The sequence below is a fragment of the Chiloscyllium plagiosum genome, unplaced genomic scaffold (assembly GCF_037043375.1).
Source record: "Chiloscyllium plagiosum isolate Xiang-an unplaced genomic scaffold, Cpla_swu_hap1 HiC_scaffold_4, whole genome shotgun sequence".
Taxonomy (NCBI): domain Eukaryota; kingdom Metazoa; phylum Chordata; class Chondrichthyes; order Orectolobiformes; family Hemiscylliidae; genus Chiloscyllium; species Chiloscyllium plagiosum.
In genome coordinates, this window is record NW_028270142.1 from 50,153,007 (window position 1) to 50,175,340 (window position 22,334).

Genomic DNA, 22,334 nt, shown 5'->3' on the forward strand with positions numbered 1-22,334 from the left:
CAGGATAATCTTCCGTATTGGTAGGGAATAATGAATGCAGTTTCACTTTTAATATGAAAACTATGGTATTACTTTAATCTTGGGTCCTTCCTTGCATAATTAAGTAGAATTAGAGAATTTATGAGCTGAACTGTAAAAACTAAAAAGGCTAGAACGTGATCCTGTCTGTTCTCTCAGGTGGACAGAAAAGATCCCATGATACTATTCCAAAAAGGAGGAGTATTGTTGCTGGTATCCCGGTAAATATTTATCCCTCAACCGGCATCACTCAAACAGATTGTCAAATGGCTATCACATTGCTGCTTGCAAACTGGTTGCTACGCTTTGAACAAAATGAGGACATTCACAGAGTGCTTCATTGACTGTAAGGTAGTATTTAGCTAGATTCCTGAGCTCATAAAAGGCACTGTATAAATATGGGACCAGTTTGGTAGAACACCTTTGTCTTCAGAGTGGTTAAGCTAAAGCCCAATCACTTAGATATCTCCATTAATAGGTCAGTGATGGCCTGGAGCTCAACCACTGGGTGTGCACACACTAGCATTGTCTGTGTACTGCTACACAATGACAGAGATTGGGGTGAGCTCGGTTCTGGGCAGATGCAGTTTGTATAGTTGCCAGTTTGTCCTGTAGAGAAGTTCCACTCCAGCAAGACAGTTCATGGATATTGGACAGTGTTACAGCAAGGAAGAAGAGCGTTGATATAATGACTGACTTGCTTGACTACAGTTTGCACACTTATTGGATCTGAGGTGAGTCCGTTTTGTACGGTTCACAGCTCATATATTGTCATGCAGCAGCCAAGGAATGGTTTCGTCAGGTTGCCAGATTTGAGGAGGTCACTCCATCATCCTTCCCCATTGAAGAGTCAAAATCCTTTTGTCAAGTTGAAGAACGCCATCCATTAAGGTTGCAGCTGCTTTCCGTGTACACAGACCGGTGATCTTCTATATAGTCTCTGCATTTTCTGTTTGTGTTCGCAAGAAATTATTCTGTTACTCGTAATGCACGTATTTGTTTAATAGAAGCCTTATTTAAACTAGGCTGCCAGGCATGTGACATTTAGTTACGTGGCTTAACTAGTACAAATAAAGACAAACACTGGCAGAAGCAAGCAGAACGCAGCAAATCCTCAATCTATTTAGGACATTTCATTGACATGCATGACCTCTATAACAAATTATTTTTAGAACAGTTTTATACCTATTATATTGTGTGATAGGCAGAATTTCTTTTTTTACTGACAACAGCATCCTGTTATTGGAAATACCAATCACATAGACACTGCAGAGTAGCAATGTGTAACCACTTCTTCAGTCAGTCGTTCATGCTTTTGTCTTGATGAATGCAAGATAACAATGTAACATGTTTCCCCTTTCAACAACATTCATGTTTTGTGCCACGAAGCATCTGTATCCATAAGCTAAACTGCTTAAATCTACTGTAATGGAACTAAGCAGAATTTTTAGTCTTTAGTTCTTTTTGAGGCATAGAAAATGCTGCAAAATTCTCCTTATGAATTTAATCTATTCATTATTTCTGTATCACAACGAAGCCAAATAAATCCATACAGTTTTGCTGTTTGTCAAGTGGTTATTCAAGAAATGCACTTGTTATGGACCAGACCAAACACACAAAATACATTTAGAAGATAGTCTAGACCTTAACCTTTTCTTATTTTAAAGGTAAATGTAAGGTGTTACGTTCCAGATGCAATTCAACTGATCAAACTATTGGATTTAAAGTGAAACACACTTTATTCATACTCTATAGTTTATTTACAGCAAAGGAAAGAAATTGGAATAGCAACTCATGTTGGAAAATTTAGAAAAGTAGATTAATTTACTATGAAACATTAAATGTTCCAATATATTAACATTCCCATAAGTGCACCTTTGGTACAAGGCAAATTCAGAAAAACAGATGCAACACATGCATCTCACATGCAACTCCAGCAGCAGAAAGAAAACACCCAGCTTTTAGCTGTAACTAAGAGATGTAAAAAAATAAAACTTCCACTTCTTTAAGACGCCAGAAGCAAATTCTACTGAAAAACTGAAAATCCTCATCCTACGAGAGCTTGACCACCCATTCAGGCTGCTTCTATTATTCCTGCATAAAAAAAATGCCTAACAAGCTTTTTACTTTATGGAGTTTCAAAGACAGCTCAACACCTCTGTCTTAAAACCTCCAAAAAAAGGACAAAATATACCACTTAAAGCCATTGTATGATCACTCACTGAAATCGTAATTAGAGTAGTTAGTTTTGAATTTTTTCTGAGAAGAAGTATAATTTTTCTTTCAAAATAAAGTTCAACTACTTTTGTATTATGGATTTCACATCTAACAATTGTATGATTGAATGTAAATATGTCAGATATAAAATTCAACAGGATGTCCCCATTCTTATGTTCATCGGTATACTCTGTATGCCTCTTTCTTTTACCTTTTCAGATCTATTAGAAAATTAGCAGCTTGTTCGGGATAGTTTATGACCTAATTTCTGATACAAAGCGAAAATTCTAAATTAATGCAAATATGATGCTTCCAAATGTTAACTTTTGGAACTGGCCTGTCCTTCTATCATATGATAGCCATTGTTTCCGGTTGTAAAAGCTTGAAAAAAGTTTGCAGACAATTCTCTGAAATTGGCTGAATTGCTGAAATAATTTGTAACATTTCTTGATACTATTCAAAATGAATTTAAAAGAATGCCTCCTTTGAATCCAGAATGTACAATGTCACCCCATAAATCATGTGGAAAAAATAAAATGCAGAGTGAGAAAATAAATGCAGGCATGGCTTAGAGGTAATGCTGTGCAATATTCAGTTGCTCAGTACTATCCCTCTGATCCTGAATCTAGGAAGAGCAGGTTTAGCACTTACAGTAGCAGTTAGGTTCCGATCATGCCGTCTTATCAAAAGTGTTACTTAATTTCTATCTTTAATGGTAACTTGTGAGTAAGTATAACAACTTACTTGCATTTCAGTGCCAAACGAAATACTGTTATAAGATGCCCTGAGGAGGAACAAGTTAAATCAGACAACAGCTTTGGATTTCCCTCTTCAACAGTAAATACGCAAAACTCAGAATTTGCTGTCAGATTTACACCATTAGAACAATGAAAGCGGATAACCTCACCATTGTTCTCAAAGCAATATCCAGCAGTTTGTTTTAATAATGTTAACGCTTCCAGTTAAACAATGGATATGGTAACTTTAGACCAACATAGTAAGCATTCAAATGGTAATGCAGAATGGAGACTTTTTGTCCCAAGTGTGTAACTGAAGGTGGGTAGTGGAGAAAGTGTACATGTCTATGTATCCAACCTTTCATTGATCTGAATTTTCCACAGAGATTTTTCTACCTGTTCCCATCTCTTCGGTAAATTAAGATTTCCAGAGCTCTCATATACAGATAACCAACTGGACCTCGCCAAAGTAGAAGCTCACCAAAAAAAGCTAAACCTTCAATTAACTGGTATATTTTCATGTAGTTGATTAGCAGAGAAAATGCATTGACCTCCAAAGCAATATTGGGTTTTTAGCTTTTGCCCTTGATATTGACTCTAGCTAGATAACTGATTATGTTGTTGGAGAACTTGGTTTAGGTTTCAAGGCTTTGTGGCATTATTGTAAAATCATAAATCACTCCCTTTCGTCGCCCCCCCACCCACCCCCCGTCTTATGCCGAGTTTGGCTGTTGGATCATTGGTTCAGCTCTGCAGTGGATGGTCAAAAAGCTGCATCTACCCTGCGTCCTGTGGTTTAAACTGGTGTCAGGCTTAACCAAATGAGCATATTTTTTCCACTACACGAGACTGTTTCCGCGTGCTCATTGAAACATGGCACTCAACGCAGCACAGTTGAAAAGCAGCAGCCGCTAATTGCTGTACATACTGCTGTTACAGTCAGAGTACCTTCCACTCAATACTGCAGAAATCCATTAAGACATGCATTCTCCACCACATATTTAAGTGCTGCTTTCACAGTGCAATTCTGAGACAGGTTTTAAGATTAGCTGCTCACTTATTGAGGGCTTTAATGCATATCACTTTTCAGAAACAGTTCTAGCCTAAAGTGCTTGGATTTACAAACTTTGTTTTACTCTTGCTGATGGTAAGTATCACTGCTAACGTTATTCTGACCTGAACTTATAGGAATTAACTTCATTAGTTTATGTTCTTGGGACTCCACTTCAGTGCATTCCTCATGGACGATTCTTCTCGATTTATTTCTGCAGTAATTTTAGTATTCCCGATGTTGTTGTGTTGCTAAAGAACACTTGCTAAGTCTGTTGATGTAAAGGAAATATTAACTTTATTTAAGAAACAACTTACTGTGTCTTAGTCCTGCCACAAGGCTACAAAGGAGAACAAGATTGTGTGACACATATCATCTTCAGTGATGCATACAGTTTCATTAACATTTCACACTGTCATATCTAACCCCTTATAATGCAGTAATCAATATTTATATGGTTCTGTGTTTGGAAGAAAAATGGTAGACTAATGATATGTGAATGTTTATAACCTTAGCAAATGCTTGTGCTGAATGTCAAATTCTGATGTATGTTCTGTTATGCTATGAAGCAAATTACTGTATTGAAGATCTTGTACAAAATTACCTTGCTGATTAAAGCGTTCACGTAAAGTAAAATTCTTCATGAGCAGAAACGTGCTCTCACAGAGTGCTTAGGGTCTGGAGTGCACTGCCTGAGATTTTAATGCAGGCGGGTTCACTTGAAGGAATTAAATTATTATCTGGAAGAAAAAAATGTGCAAAGTTACTGGGAGAAGGTGGGGGAGGTGGCATTTTGCTGTAACAATTCTAATCTATTTTCTTTCCATATCACTGAAGTGTTTAGTGAAAACGTGATTTTGTGATTTTGAGGTGCTCTTTCAAAGGTATTGGATATATTTTGCTTTATGTATAGATTTTATATTTTAAAGATCAGGTTAAATAATTATTAACATTTTAGAACTGTTTTTAATGTCTGTAAACTGAAAAATTGTGAAATGAAGTTATTTCTGCGATAATTATAGTATTCCTGGTCTTGTGTTGCTAAAGAATACTTGCAAAGTCTGTTGATGAAAGGAAAATATTAACTTTATTTAAGAAACATCTTACTGCAGTTTAATGTTGCCACAACATTAACAGCAATATTTTATGGGATACAACTAAATATACATTAAATTAAAGGGAGTCTTATAACTTATTGTAATAAAATTGCTGTTGTTTATGACTTCTTTATGACTAGCTTTTCCCCACCTTATCTAAGCCTATCTCCATATCCTCCATATTCTTTCAACAAAAAAAATCTTTCTTGCAGCCAGCTATAATTGGCTTGAGATGATAAATTTTATTCCTAAGCTTTGAATTGCAAAGGCATTTCATCACAACGCATATACTTCAGTTATGTTTCTAAATAATGCATCCCATTTCATTCACAATGCATGTTTTCTTAATATCATTACCTTCTGTGGTTGTACAGGTAGAGCATTTTGCTGCTTGGGTTTAATGCCAGGTTCTGTTTATTTCATACTGGCAGAGCGAATAAATGCACTTAATCATTGAATGTGTGTATGCTATGGATTAAAACTGCATAGGCAGATGTGTAAACAAGCTCAGCCTGAATCTGAAAATCATGTTTGACTATTCATATATTTCTTAAACACTGAACCTTAAGTTATGTTTTCTTGTTAGTGGTATTTGAAGTAATCACGTGTTTAGACTCAAAATGCAAGACCCTCATTGAATATGTTTCTCGCAACTCTTCATGTGCTTGATAGACTGTGCATTGTTGCTGGGCACCTGACTGCAGTGCAGCAGTAAATATTGATGTACGTTTGCATATGCTGTCATACAATACTTGGTTCCTAGCTCTTCACAAAGAAAACAGCAATAGAAGAAATTATTTACAACAGCTTATTCTAATTCAGTCGGTTTGAATCAGTTAGTGCTGACTGGGATCTTGTGGCACAATGGCAGTGCCACTATCTCTAAGTCAGAAGGGAGTTGTGATGAGCCATTTTACAGCACTAATACCATTGTTGGTAAATTTTAATTCTAGAATTTTTTTATCTAAGTGACAACTGGAAGTTCCAGTCCTCATTAGATTTCAGATTATTTTTAACACCCAGGTTTTTTAAAAAATTTATAAATCTTGTTTTTAAGCTTCTGTACTGGGATTTTCTTGTATAATGAGGTACACTGACTCGAGATGTTGTTCCTAGCCTTTCCACTTACAGGTAAACAGGAACTTAGTGCATAATCTCACAGATAGTTGCCAAATTATTAACAGGCGACTTGAATTGACTCTTAATCCACCTGGTTTCCTTCCCTTTCACTCAAGTTTCATTCTCAGTCTTTATAACTCATCGGTTAAAGGATAGACTGTTGTTCCTTCTCAATTTTAAGGTCCTGGAAGTTCCAGTGCCCTCAATGTCAGCTCATGTTTTCAGCAACTTGCACTATGAGACCATTTCACACTGACCATGAGAGCAAACGTCTGACAATTTGAGTTTGGAATCTTGGCAAATAAGTAACAGAAAGATGTGACCCAGTGTGTGCGTGTACATACACAGTGATAATTCACACAACTTCCATCCTTCACCCCAGTATTTGACTATGCATTTAATTTGTCACTGTCATTTGTAAACGTTGTAAAATTAGTACAGCTCTGTTAAAGAAACAGCTCTTCCACCTGTCAGGCATGGTGGAGTTCAATCTGAAATGTTCAACCCTACAGTACGACAAGCCAAGTTATTCTGTTGGAGGCATTAAGCAAACCCCTTCTACAGTGAGGGTTTTGTCTGATGGCATCAATCAGAAATATCAGCAGCAGAAGTTTGCAGAACCGAAACAGGCCATATTGTCCAACAAATCTATTCCAATGTTATTACTTCACATGAACCTTTTGCAACCCTATTTTCTCAATGTCTTTCATTATTTGCTGCTTTTCCTTTTTCCCTCATTTGCATTGTCAGCTTTTCCCTAAATGTATCAAATCCATAACTCCCACGAGTTTTAAAACAAAAATGAGATGCTGGAGATCTAAAATAAAAACAGGAAACACTGGAAAAGCTTAGCAAGTCCAGCAACTCCACAGACTTAACATTTCAATTCCAGTATGACACTTGTTGGGAGGAATCTTTTTCCAAAGTAGGATCATAATCAAGTTGAAACGTTAGCAGTTTCTCAGACCAGCTGAGATTTTTTTCCAGCTTTTTCTGTCTTTATCTGTCTATTGCTAAATCTCCTGCAAAGTATAAAGAGGACAGATCTGGCATAACAGGAACATGTACATTAAAGAGAGTGCTTCTAAAAATAAAATAGCAGACACTATGTTGTGACGGTGACAGGGCAGCCTGTGTTGAAAGTTGAAGTTAAAATATTTCCTTAGGCTGCCAATTACATCCTGTCTCAGCTAATTTTGATTACAACTTAATTTTGCAGTTGATCTGGATTACAAATATCTGCATTTAATCAGTTTTGTCTTGGTCTCTTAATCAATGTTTGCGTTTTGATTAATGATACAACTCTGGGAAGCCTCTTGGCAGTCAAGACAGTACCAGATTCGCAAAAGTAGCTTTGGGGTCACCTGCCCCATCTGAAAAAGAGTCACGTCCAGTTAAAACATTATGTCTGCTTCTTTCACCACAGATACAACCATATCTGTTCAGTTTCTCCAGTGCTTTCTGTTTTTATTCCCGATCAGTGTGTATTGCTGATCCAAATTGTAGCACATGAGAGTCACAGAGTCATAGACTCTTTGGTCCAACTCGTTCATACCGACCAGATTTTCCAACCTAATCTAGTCCCATTTGCCAGCACTTGGCCCATATCCCTCTCGACCCTTCATATTCATTTGCCATCCAGATGCCTTTTAAATGCAGCAATTGTACCAGCCTCCACCACTTCCTCTGGCAGCTCATTCCATACATGCACCAGCCTCTGCACGAAAAAGTTGCTCCTTAGGTCCCTTTGGTTTAAATCTACTGGCACATCTTCAAAGCAATTAACTTATATATTTCTTCAGCAGTGCTAAGTTGTTAATTTAAATAAACCTTTGGAAAATATCTTTTCGACGTCTGGCTATGGGGGATGGTCACCAGCACCAGGCTATAAACCTCAATATTAATATTATGCTAATGCATGTATATATAGATTTGTACAGCTTATTGTTTAAAAGAGTGATAAACTGTTTTAGCTAAAGTAGCATTTGAATATAGCCATTAGCTGTAGAGTGATTAGAGCAAGTTATTTAGCAACCTCCATTAAAACAAATATAATGTTCCATTGAAAGTAATCTCCTGAGGTGCGTTAATGCAGGCAAGTTTAAAAAAAAGTTAAAGTAAAATTCATTTCAACAACAAAGAGATGTGTTTTTAAATATGAATAATTCATCAGCATTGTACAACTCCAAACTCTGTTAGACTCAACCGTGATTTAATTATGCATAGTCTGTTCACTCTGTCACATGGGTTCATCAAATTGCTTCAAAATGTTGAGTGTAACTTCATGCCAGGGTTTACACAGTGAAACCCTGGAGCATAAGATTACTAGCTGATGGGACGTAGAATTCATGCCAAGTGTTGTCAATACTCTGATTTATCACTCGTAGCTGCGGTGCAGAGAGAGATGCTGAGGTCCAAGTGCTTCCCATGGGGAAGAGAGCAATTAAACGCTGCTTCCCAAATGCTTACGCAGTGTGACACACTCCCCTCCATTTTAATGTCACAGGCTTCATGGTATTCCCAGGGCTGGTGGGGTGGGGGTGGGGGAGGGTCACTGTACTCCCAGGGCTGGTGGGGTGGGGGGTCACGGTATTCCCAGGGCTGGTGGTGTGGGGGGGTCACGGTATTCCCTGGGGTGGGGGTAGGGGTCAGTACTGTTTGAACTTCAGGGTCTTTTTTACAAAAAAACAAACATCTGCTATTTCACCGGCTCTTTTGGCAGCAACAGTCAGACCTGAGAGATCCTTCTGTTAAGCTATGCCCATCAACAGATATCAACACCAGGCTTTAAAAGGGCTTTATAAGACTTTAGTTAAGCCACACTTAAGAGTATTACATTCAGTTCTGGTCGCCACATTACAGGAAGGCTGTGGAGGCTTTGGAGAGGGTACACAGAGGTTTACTAGGATGCTTCATGGATTTGTGGGTATAAGCTATAAGGAGAGGCTAGAAAAACTCATGTTGTTTTCTCTGGAGTGGTGGAGGCTGAAGGGAGACTTGAAAGAAGTCTATAAAAATCTGAGATGCATAGATAGGGTTGATGATCAGAATCTTTTTCCCAGAGTTGAAATGCCTAATACAAGGGGGCATGCATTTAAGGTGAGAGGAGAAAACTTCAAAGGAGATGTGAGGGGCAAGTTTTTTTTGCAAAGAGATGTTAGGAGTCTGGACAATGCTGCGAGGGGCGCTGGTGAAAGCAAATACGTTAGGGGCATTTAAGGAGCTTTTAGATCAGCACATGAATATGCAAGGAGTGGAGGGACATGGACCAAGGGCAGGCAGAAGGTATTAGTTTAATTCAGAACATAGAACATGTGAGAATCATTTCTTCCAATAGAGAGGAGGTGATCAACAAAGTGGTCAGTCTGTGTGTGTTTACTTGCCATTTAAAGCAGTCTGCTTTGTAAGCAGTGGATGCAGTAGACTAGATTGGGGGAAAGAAAGTAAAATGTTCCTTCACTCGGAAGGTGTTTGGAGCCTTAATCAGTGAAGTGAGTGGGCAAGTGTTATATCTTCTGAAATTTTGTCGGAAGATGTCAAGGGGGAGTGAGGAAATGTTAGGAATGATAAAGAAGTGGGCCAGGGTGTCATAGAGGGAACTGTCTGTGTGGAGTGCTGATGGTGCAGGGAGAGGAAGTTGTGTTTGGCAACTCCTGCTGTAGGTGGTGGAATTGATAGAATAGCTGGTGCAAGGGAGAAGGGTTCACATTTTTTGGATCAGTGGAATCTCTTCTGGGGTGGAAGTGACCTGTGTAAGAAGGATGGATTGCACCTGATTTGGAAGAGGACTAATCAGGCAGGAAGGGGCATTTACAAAGGAAATGCTTCAGTGTAGAGCTTCCATTATGTGGTGGTTATCACATTCCGCTCACACAGGAAAAGTCCCCAGTTCGATCCTGGGTGGGAACATTATAAAGTGGATGGCACGGCAGCACTGCTGCCTCACAACACCAGGGTCCCAGGTTCGATTCCAGCCTCGGGCGACTGTCTGTGTGGAGTTTGCACATTCTCCTCATGTCTGCGTGGGTTCCCTCCGGGTGCTCCAGTTTCCTCCCACAGTCCAAAGATGTGCAGGTCAGGTGAATTGGCCATGTTAAATTGCCTACAGTGTTAGGTGCATTAGTCAGAGGGAAATGGGTCTGGGTGGTTTACTCTTCGGAGTGTCGGTGTGGACTGGTTGGGCTGAAGAGCCTGTTTCTACATTGTAGGAAATCTAATCTTAAAAAAAATGACAGTGAAGTACAGGACCTTCAACCCTCGATGTTGCGCTGACCTGTGAAACCAACTCTATTTCATTTTCATCCATATGCCTATCCAATGAACATTTAAATTCCCTTAAAGTTGGCGAGTCTACTACTGTTGCAGGCAGTGCATTCCACACCCCTACTATTCTCTGAGTAAAGAAACTACCTCCGACATCTGTCCTATATCTATCACCCATAAATTAAAAGCTATGTCCCCTCATGCTAGCCATTGCCATCAGAGGAAAAAGGCTCTCACTGTCCAATCTATCTGACCCTCTGACTATTTTATGTCTCAATTAAGTCACCTCTCAACCTTCTTCTCTCTAATGGAAACAGCCTCAAGTCCCTCAGCCTTTCCTCATAAGACCTTCCCTCCATACCCGGCAATGTCCTAGTAAATCTCCTCTTAACCCTTTGCAAAGCTTCCAGACCCTTCCCATAATGCAGTTACCCAAACCGTATGCAATACTCCAAGTGCGGCCGCACCATAGTTTTGTACAACTGCAGCATGACCTTGTGGTTCCGAAATTCAATCCCTCTACCAATAAAAGCTAACACACCATATGCCTTCTTAACAACCCTATCAACCTGAGTGGCAACTTTCAAGGACCTATGTACCTGGACACCCAGATCTGTGTGCAAATCTACACTACCAGGAATCTTACCATTAGCCCAGTATTCTGCATTCCTGATACTCCTTCCAAAGTGAATCACCTCATACTTTACCACATTAAACTCTATTTGCCACCTCTCAGCCCATCTCTGCAGCTTTTCTATGTCCCTGTGTAACCTACAACATCCTTTGTCACTATTCACAACTCTACCGACCTTAGTGTCATCCACAAATTTACTAACCCATCCTTCTATCTCATCATCCCCAGGTCATTTATAAACATGACCAATGCTGATTTATAAAATTGACCAACAGAAGTGGACCCAAAATGGATCCTTGTGGTACACCACTAGTAACTGAACTCCAGGATGAATATTTCACATCAACCACCACTCTCTATCTTTTTTCAGCTAGCCAATATCTGGTAAATCACTCTCAGTTGTGCACCACCATGGGGAACCTTATCAAATGCCTTACTGAAATCCATATATACCACATCAACCGCTTTACCTTCATTCACCTGTTTGGTCACCTTCTCAAAGAACTCAATAACGTTTGTGAGGCACGACGTACTCTTCACAAAATCGTGTTGACTGTCCCTAATTAATTTATTCCTTTCTAGATGATTATAAATCCTATCTCTTATTACCTTTTCCAACACTTTACCCTCAACTGTAGTAACGCTCACTGGTCTGTAATTACCAGGATTGTCTCTACCCCACTTCTTGAACAAGGGAACAACATTTGCTATCCTCCAATCTCTGCAGTTTCCTTCCCCATCCTATGCATCCTAAATCTAACACTTGGCTGGGTTCATTACCGAGTACCAAATCTAATGTGGCCTCGCCCCTTGTTGGCCTGTCAACATACTGTCAGGAAACCTTCCTGCATACATTGAACAAAAACTGACCCAGCTAAAGTACGTGAACTACAGCATTCCCAGTCAATATTCGGAAAGTTAAAGTCACCCATAACAACTACCCTGTCACTCTCACTCCTATCGAGGATCATCTTTGCTATTCTATCCTCTACATCTCTCGAACTGTTTGGAGGCCTATACAAAACTCCCAACAGGATAACCTCTCCTTTCCTGTTTCTAATCTCAGCCCATTCTACCTCAGTAGATGAGTCCTCAAACATCATTTCTGCAACAGTAATACTGTCTTTTACTAACATAGTCCCTCCCCCCTTTTTTAAACCATTTTCTCTGTTCTTATGGAAACATCTAAATCCCTGAACCTGCTATAACATTCCTGTCCCTGCTCTACCTATGTCTCCGAAATGACCACAACATTCGAAATCCCAGGTACCATGCTGGAAGTTCACCCACCTTATTCCGGATGCTCCTGGCATTGAAGTAGACACACTTCAAACCAACTTCTTGCTTGCCGGTGCCTTCTTACGATCTTGAAACCTTAGTTTTGACCTCGTTATTCTCAACTTCCAGTATACTCAAACTATAATTTAGGTTCCCATCCCCCTGCTGAATTAGTTTAATCCCACCCGAAGAACATTAGCAGATTTCCCCCCAGGATATTGGCACCCCTCTGGTTCAGGTGGAGACAGTCCTGTTTGTAAACGTCCCACCTACCCGAGAAAAAGCCCCAATTATCCAGGATTCCAAAACCGTCCCTCCTGCACCATCCCTATAGCCATGTGTTCAACTCCTCTCTCTCCCTATTCCTCGTCTCACTAGCAGGTGGCACAGGCTCTAAGCTTCCACCCTAGCTCCCTGAATTTCTGCCTTAAATCCCCATCTTTCTTCCTACCTATGTCACTAGTGCCTATGTGGACCACGACTTGAGGCTGCTCCCCCTCCCCCTCAAGGATCCCAAAAGCGCAATCAGAGATATATGGCGCCATGATCGGCACAGTATCATGGGCCGAAGGGCCTGTTCCTGTGCTGTACTGTTCTATGTTCTAAATGGCATTGCAGCTGGTAATTCTCAGTCCAAGCTTCATGACCTCCAAGCTCATAACCCTGTCATGACCGAAACTTTGAACATCTCTGATATAAAGAATAAGTCTCATAACTCAGAGCTGTGCATCTCCAGCAGCCATTGTAGGATGACATTGGTGGTTGATTGAGTGAGGGTTCCCCAGGAATAGCAGTGATGAAGTTATTTTCAAAGGGAGAAGGTCTGTGCAGAACATCAACCACACATCTTCTGACCTTATTGCCACATTCATCTCCTGATCTGATTGTTTCTAGAATGCATTCATCCTGCTCATATGCTTCAGCGTCCATTTACAGTGGAGCCATATGAGAAGTAGTTCTTCCTACCTTGCACATTTACTGCTAATTTTTAGGTGATTCTATCTTTTGAAAGCTTTGGCACCGTGAGTGGTGTTTCTAGATCAGCTTTTTCAATTCCCTTTAAGAATTAGGAAAACTTTAATTAGGTCAACATGCCTTTCCAATGTTAGCAAACCAAACCTCCTCACCCTTTCCTCATAAGTTAGATTTTTGATATTGTATATAATTCTTGTTTAGTCCTTGAGAAGCTATGGCAAAGTAAAATATTCTTTGAATAGTCTAGGACCAGTTCTTAACCCAGTGTCTTTTCGCCGTGCACCAGTTCTGATGGCATCAATACTTCTCTCTGCAATAATTTTGATTGCATTCTTGATTTGGATAATATTCAACATCCTCTTATTCGCATACCAATTATTTTACACTTGGTCTCTTCTGGCAAGCTCTCAAAATCCCAATTCTGGCTGTCGTTTGATTCTTGACTGGTATTAGATTTGATGCTAAATACATTATCACAACGCACTTTTAAAAAATATTCTTGCACGGGATGTAGCTGTTACGGGCAATTTATTGCCTGACCTTGGTTGCCCTTCAACTGAGTAGCTCACTCTGCCATTTTGGAGGACAGTTAAGAATCCGCCACGGTGCTGTGGATCTGGTGTTACGTATCAACCAGACGGAGTTAAGATGGCAGATTATCCTCCCGAAGGGAACCAAATGGATATTAACGCCAACTGAACAATGGTTTCATGGTCACTAATATTGAGACTAGCTCTCCATTTCAGATCTTTTCTTCCAGATTTTGGCTTCCAAGACGTGATTTCAACTGGTGTCCCCAGAAGATTATGACCTGGGGACGAAAATGATCGAATGTTTGACAAAAGAGAAAGTGCAAGCTGGAGATGTGATTACCATTGATAAAGCAACAGGAAAGATTAGCAAACTGGGGCGGTCCTTCACGCGAGCTCGTGATTACGATGCAATGGGAGCCCAGACAAAATTTGTGCAGTGCCCAGACGGAGAGCTTCAGAAACGGAAGGAGGTTATAGAGAGGGCCATAGACGCCCTTCCGCCTAGGAACCCTCCAACCACAAGGCATGAACTCAGATTTCTCCAGTTTCCTAATTTCCCCTCCCCCCACCTTGTCTCAGTCAAATCCCTCGAACTCAGCATCGCCTTCCTAATCTGCAATCTTCTTCCTGACCTCTCCGCCCCACCCCACTCTGGCCTATCACCCTCACCTTGACCTCCTTCCACCTATCGCATTTTCAACGCCCCTCCCCCAAGTCCCTCCTCCCTACCTTTTATCTTAGCCTGCTGGACACACTTTCCTCATTCCTGAAGAAGGGCTTATGCCTGAAACATCGATTCTCCTGTTCCTTGGATGCTGCCTGACCTGCTGCACTTTTCCAGCAACACATTTTCAGCTCCCCAGAAGATTAGCCTTGTCCTCGCTGTTTTTTGTCACTATCTCACCCAAACACGTTTCCAACTCTACCCATGCAGTTGTAGTACTGTAGAATTTGCTGTTGATTGTCTTTGGGAAATCAGCGTTACTGATGATAAAAAAAATTATTGTCTCATGGTTTTGTGTAATACCTAGTTCTATTTTGGAGAATCTTTACTAGCTATTCCCTGAGGTGCTCAGCAATTGTGGGATGATGGATCACTTTGAAGCTCTTACCAAATGCTCCAGAAAATAATTATAAAATAGAATCCCTACAGGGTGGGAGCAAGTCATTCGGCCCATCGAGTCCACACTGACCCTCCGAAAAGCACCCCATTCCTCTAACCCTGCATTTCTCACAGACTAATCCACCTAGTCTGCACATCCCTAAGCACTAGGAGAATATAGCATGACCAATCTATCTAACCTGCACATCTTTGGACTGTGGAAGGACACAGACACGGGAGAATGTATAACCTTCACACAGACAGTCGCCTGAGGCTGGAATCGAGCTGGGTCCCTGGCAGTGCTAACCACTGGAAACTGTGCTCCATGGAGGGGTGCATCAAGCAGAGAGCCAGCCTTCCTGTCCGGGAATCACTATTTACATGCCTTTGAGTAGCTTGTTACCCCTCACAAAGGTACTAATGGAGGTAAGGGAGAAAGTCACCGCAAGGAGTGGCTGAGCTATGTAGTTCATGAAAATGTTGAAATCCAAAAATAAAAATGAATCAGGAAGACTCTATACTTCATTACTCTAAGGCTGAATGGCTACAAATCACTCAGATACTTAGTTCCCCATTTACTGAGTGCTTCAGTGACCCAATGAAATATATTGGTTGAACCTGAGTGGCTTAGGTTTTGTTTTCTTGTTATGCTATAGAGGTATTAAAATATGGCTGTAACTTATTTGTGGTTATAAAGACAATGTTGCAACATTGTTCTAAAGTGAAGCAGCCAGATGTCTCTTTTTTTTAGTACACTTATCTCATAAGTAATCCAGTTAATATCCATCAATTCTAAATGATAATGCTTAGATGTTTATGTTTCTGGTAAATATATCTAATATTTTCAGTGATTATGTCCCTGCTCACTATTTCTTTAAAGGAGAATAAAATCTATCTATATGCTTAACCGTAATAGTCAAATATTTTGGAAAATTGTCGCCAACAATAGGAAATAGAAGATAATTCTAAAGTGTTCTAAAAGGCTGTGACAGCGATATAGCCGTGCATTTAAATGCACAATGCTGATTAAACACATGCTGATTTAAGACACCAAAACTATGAGAAATTATGTTACGTTGTGTTTCATTTCCTCAGGAATTAAGGCAATGCTCATTTTCCATAATTACAAAAATCTTCAAATCTGTAGTATGTTGATGCAGAATCTGCTAGCAAATTTTGTGTATTTTTGAGCACTAAACAAACTTGTAATGCTATGATTTGTTAGATTGAGAACCATAAAGTAGCAATGCATTTTCCTGTGGTAGGATTTGGTTTTGTCCAGTATTTTGACCTTGTATTGGACCTTCCTGTCTGTTTGAGGTGGGTCAAAGTAAACCACAAATGTTTTTGATTCTTTACTCCACTGGAGCTCAGCAAAGTATTCATAGGTTTTGGCCTCTGTTTCTGTTGATGCAATTCATGGTGCTACAATTTACTCTTCCTTTGAACTGTTTCTTTCAATTCTTTCAAAATTCATTTTGACAAAGTTAAAAGTGTGTGAAATAAGGTAAGGTTTCGCTGTTGATATGGTAATGGATTCGTCATTTATAGGATTGTAGCAGCAGATTTTTTCAGTGCAATTCTATTTTGAATGTCCTTCAAAAGACATCAATGTCATTATGTGACTGGTTTTAAAGGGCATACTGGGGGAATGGGTATACAAGATGCAGGGAATCATGGGCATGAATGGGAGTGGTGAAGGGGATGTGAGGGCTAGAGTTAGAGGGCCTAACAGCTTTCAAATCAAATGGAACTAATTTCTAGTGAAGCAAAGTGGGCCTTCTAACCGGAACACCTCAGCTCATGTACAGTCTGGTCGCTGCACCTGAATTGCTTCCAGGGTCAACTCATCCCCTCAAACCCCCCCTCCCCACCTCGCATCCTGCTTCCCTAGATTCAAAACAGTGCTTGCAAAACACATTTACGTCGAGGCAATATGATTGCACTGATCATTTGGTAGAGTTTGTGTCATTGCTATGGGGAATTAGTGTAGCCAGAAAGCAACATTGCGTAAACTAATGAGTAATATTAAAGCACCATCTGTGCTTTAATAGGCCCCATAGTGACGGATGGAATAAATAAATCAAATTATTTTGTTTTCCACTGGTATTGCAGATGAAATTTGCAAAAGGAAATGATGAAAGTTCAATGCACTGTCTGAAGAAGGCTTCTATAACTGTACAGTTTAGAGAATAACTCGTGAATTGCTTGATCTTGATCTGCCGATTGTGTGCCAACTCATAAAGTGAATTGGTTTGTTAGTTTTCACTTTTGCCAGTTATTATTCTTTTGCTTGTGGCAAATCTTCCTTTAGTCTTTTTATTAAGTTTCAAACAAAAATGCTGAATATAAGCTGTGAATAAAATTAAATGTATCACAGTAAATGGACACCGATGACCCTGACATTTGTCGATCTTTATAGCGCAGTCCAATGTGGATATAAAGTCATTCCTGTGTATCCACGAGGCTTCCATTCTGAGAACTCCCACAAATGCGAAGCTCATTAAAAATAGGTTAAAATAGTTAAAAATCTAGCGGGTATGTGATCTTTGCCCGCAGACGTTGATTTGTGTTGTTACATATTCATTGACGGGGATAGCGAATTGGTGATTTCATGGATACAGAGGATTTACTGTAGTTCTGTGCTTTATTTGTTTGAGAGAGCTGGCTGTGAGAGCCAGGAGGTGGTAGGTGAGCTCTGTTTTCTTTGCTGTCAGTAACCTGACATGTTTTCTCTTATTGAAGGGGGCACAAGCGAAAGTTGGAAGATGATGGAGCTGGCAGCGATTCCAGTAAGCTGTCCAGCAATGAAGACGACAGCAGCTCGGAGGCTGACGAGATGGCGGCAGCACTTGAAGCCGAGCTGAACGATTTCATCTGAAGCAAGTGTTTGAAAACCATTTACTTAATGTAACAGATCTCAGACTTTTAACCGAAGACCCTGAAATGTTGTAAATTTATTGCCAATCTGTAGCATCATTATGTCAGAATCAATAACCAGATTTTCCGATGAAACCTTGTGCGAGTATTCTTTTACGAAGGGAACAAAATTCCTGTATTTTTTTTCCCCTCATTTTAACTGTAAAGAAAAGGGGGGGTCTTCAGGATGCGCTGGGTTACAGTTGGGATGGGTAGGGGCGGGGCGTTTGGGGAGAGCAAAGGTAGGGGTGAGTGGGGTAGGATAGGGCCATATCTGGAATGTAGTAATATTACAGTAGATTGGTGTGCCAAGCCAAAGATTGGGGATCATCACCACAGTGAGGAACACTTGTTAACCACTGGATGAGAGCAAAAACTTTGTGATCTGTTAACATCAAGTAAATTCTTCATCAATTTTTTTTATGAAGGGGACATTACTGAGAATATGACTGATAAAGTTTTCTGGGAAGGGTGAGGCCTCGGAATGCAGTGATTTGATTCAGTAAATAGTTCTGTTGTTTCTCATGGTTTTAAAGCAAGGTTGTGTTACAGACTAGTTGGGTTCTTCAGAAGAACATTGTGTAGATTTTTAATTCTAAGCTTCTGTTCAACTTGGGATCTTGGCACAGTGTGCTGTGCAAGCCTAAACTGCCATAATCCTTCTTTTCCTCCTCATTCATTTTCTCTTTCATGCAGAAAAGTAATGATAGGATTTCCTAGTTAAGGATTTTATTTTTCCTTGTTTGCAGGACTGATGTAAAGTTTTTGTATATCCAATTTCATATTTGACACACTGAAAATTTCTTTCATTAAATAAAGATTTAAAAAGTTATTTTGTACATGTTGTGTAGGTGACATTCTTTTTTTGTCTTTGCCACCATCAATTCAATAACTAAATACAACTTCTGTTCTTATTTAATGCTTTTTTTGATAAATCTCACAGAAATTACAGCACAGAAACAGGTTCAACCTCCACAATGTCTGCTCACCCAATCAGCATAACCTTCTACTTGTTAGTTGCTCATGTACTTATCAAGCTATCTCTGAACTACAAGTACTCAATGAAGATAGAGAATTTTACTAGATTTCTTTGTGTTGTATTTATCAGTCATGATGAGTAACAGCAAGTATGTAAAATTTACATTGCAGAAACATTCTTCCCATCCAATCTCTTCAATAGATCTTCCCATCTAATCTCTGCCAGCAATCATGCTGGAGTGCAGAGGTCCAAAAAGGCAGCTTACTACTATCTGTTCAGTTACGGATGGGCAATAAGTGCTGGCCCAGCCAGTGACACCCGCATATAGAAAGAAATACATAAAGACATTGCTCCATGTGAGTTTTCTTACATACACTTTCACCCATGGGGAAAATGAGGACTGCAAATGCTGGAGATAAGACTCGACAGTGTGTTGCTGGGAAAGCACAGCAAGTCAGGCAGTATCCGAGGAGCAGGAGAATCAATGTTTCGGGCAGGAATGTCCTAATGAAGGGCTTATGCCCGAAACGTCGATTGTCCTACACCTTCACCCAACCTGGTCAACCTCTAATGAAGAGTTGCTTTTTTTCTTGATAAATATATCAGCGATTCAGATCATGATGTTTGGAACTTTCTAACCCTCTAAAATAACTGAAATCAGACAGCACTCAACCAACCCAGTGTTTGCAAGCCACAAAACAAACGCATACTGTTTGATGCGATCCCGTGATTGGGCAGCACGTACCGAACAATCCTGTGCTTACTAATAGCTAAGTAAAGGTCAATTTAAGGTAACCAGTGAAGCCTATTTCCTGGCTCATCTTACACTTGCTGAATGCAGCATACATTCATATACAGGGCCATTTTTGATTTTGCAAACAAAAAGAATGTGTTCAAGCCTTATGCCTTTTGGAATTGCCTGGAGTTTGGAGAACCTATAGTTCCCCATTGCTTTTTCCATGTCAATGCCTCAACCAATCAGAGTTGTCTTTCCAACCAGTCATACCCTCTTCTGCAGTAATATAAATTGTGATTTTTTTGAAATTTGACATTCTTGCCTTTCTCCTGATGAGTGCAAGGTGAAAAGCTTCAGCGACATGTCTTTCTTTTCAGCAATGCTCTGACTGAATTTCTAATAGAAAGCCAGTAAAGGGAACATTTTGTGCACCATCTTCCCTTACTGTGACACTATTGATATTAACATTTGTACACTGTACAGTGAAAATTTGTTTCCTCTTCTAATTTCATTATTAGGGAAAATGTTTTATTTTCAGAATTATTTTCATAATTGCATCTATTATTTTCCGATGAATAAATTCTATCTCTAAAGTTCATTGTCTTTAATTTTTAATCTTACTTGTGCATAACTTTAAGGTATCATCTTCCCTCCAGTTAATTATCTTTTTTCAAGTGTATCTCTCTCAGTTTCCACTTTACACCTCATGAAGGTGACAACAGTCCATGCATGCTTCTCTGGTGCTATGCCTGACTCTCCACTATTCAAGCATTATTTGGCTGGCTGTTCACCCACAACAGAATCATAGCTGACCAAACCAGCTCCCTTTGAATGATTGCCACTTCAGGATGATAGCAAAAGAAGCTAGATAGCAAAACCATGACTGAGGTAATATGGCAAATCACAGCAGTCAACTAACTCAGTACAGGAGTTGGACTTGGGATGATATTAATCTACAGGATGCAACTAGACAGTAAAAACAAAGAACTATGGATGCTGGAAATCAGAGACAATGACAGAAATTGCTGGACAAAAACAGCCAGTCTGGCTGCATCTATGGAGAGAAAGCAGAGTTAATGTTTTGGGTCCAGTTTCAAAGGAGGATCACTGGCCTTGAAAAGTTAACTCTACTTTCTCTCCACAGATACTGCAAGGCCTGCTGAGTTTTACAAGTTATTGTTTTTGTTGTAGATGATGCCCGCTATCAGAGGCCATCCAAAGTGTACATGCAGGCCTCAACGGTTTATGTTGACAAACTGAATCTTTGTTTAACATATATTCGGTTTCAATGAGAGAAAGAGAATGCTGACAGAAGTCATCAAGAAATGCCAAATGAACCTCAAGACCAGCTATAATTATCCCACCCATCCCTTACATTTGGGCCTCTGACATATTCATGTGATCTCAATTTCCCAAAATTTTTATAACATGTAACTTTAGGGTTTTTGTAGCAAAGTGGTGCTGTCCCTACCTGTGAGCTAGGAGGCACAGGTTTAAGTCCAGCCTGCTCCAGGGATGTATATTAATATCTGCGAACAGCTTGATTAAAAAGAAACCAAACCTAACTCTCAAATGATTCTATATACTGTGTAGTATTGGTTCATCGAGTATGAAATGCTTAAAGTATTCTTCCAGCCATTCACCTCATTATTTGATTATTATTACATCGGAGCTTCCAATAAGGGATGTTTAATTGACACAGGAATGGCTTCACAACCATTTTATTTTCAATTAATCTTGACTACTTTTCAAATAATAAACCTGCAAAATGTAGCCATTTCTGTCTGAGTGATAAGGGTTTCAGTTTATTTAATAAATCTCTGGGACCTTGTCAATGTTTGATAATTTACAGAAGGAATAACGCATTTATCATAAATGGCTCAACTGGATTTGCTCTGCTTCTATTCACAATGCAGATTTTGCTTGGTGCAACTTTTTTCCCCCGATTACTTTTGTATTAAAGGTTATTTTTGTCCATGAACCCATTATTTTTTTTCTCTCTCAGATGCTGACTCTACCTGTGCCATCTGATAACTCAGCACAGACCAGGAATTGAACCTGTGATGATCTTAGTTTGTATGATTCAGTTCTCAATGCATAAATATGCTGACTGTCCAAGTCATTCACACCCATTCCGGCATGTTTTGTTTCAAGCGAAATGGATCTTTGACGTCTAACTTCAATACAGTGGAAGAGAATGCTGACAGAATTCGAGAAATGTCACATGCCAGATGACTCTGAAGTCTAGCTGTAATTATCTCTCCCGTGTTTTAATCATTGTTTGGAGTCCAATCACGATATTCATGCATACTCAATTTTCAATAAATAGTTAATGAACTTAAGTTACAGTTATGCATTTTGATTTCCCATTATTGACAGTTTTGCCTCTATTTCTGCAGATTGTATCTGCATTAACGTTTAAAATTCTTTAAAGATCTGAACGTGTTTGCTGTTTAAATTTCTAGCAGTTTACCCTCTAACAATTAGTAAAACGAGCAGAGCAGACCAAACTGTTATTTTCTAGATTAGAGTGGTACTGGAAAAGCACAATAGGTCAGGCAGCATCCGAGGAGCAGGAAAATCGACATTCCGGGCAAAAGCCCTTCATCAGGAATGAAGGCAGGGAGCCTCTGGGTGAACAGTTCATGTTATAGAACAGAGAGACCTGGATGGTCA

General features: G+C 39.7%; 1 protein-coding gene across 4 annotated transcripts in view; it reads left to right on the plus strand.

Annotated features, from left to right (window-relative positions):
- The window catches only part of ctdp1 (CTD (carboxy-terminal domain, RNA polymerase II, polypeptide A) phosphatase, subunit 1), a 313,359-nt gene extending 291,385 nt beyond the window's left edge, over window positions 1-21,974 (plus strand). For 2 of the 4 annotated variants that reach the window (XM_043688614.2, XM_043688612.2), the window contains one exon: window positions 17,770-18,775. In XM_043688614.2, the coding sequence (XP_043544549.1) occupies window positions 17,770-17,796 (27 nt within the window). In that variant the 3' untranslated portion in view covers window positions 17,797-18,775. Of the gene's footprint in view, window positions 1-17,769; window positions 18,776-21,663 lie in introns of those variants that run through there. The other 2 variants (XR_015756956.1, XM_043688613.2) reach the window with 2 other exon arrangements.
- Window positions 21,975-22,334: the final 360 nt, after the last annotated feature.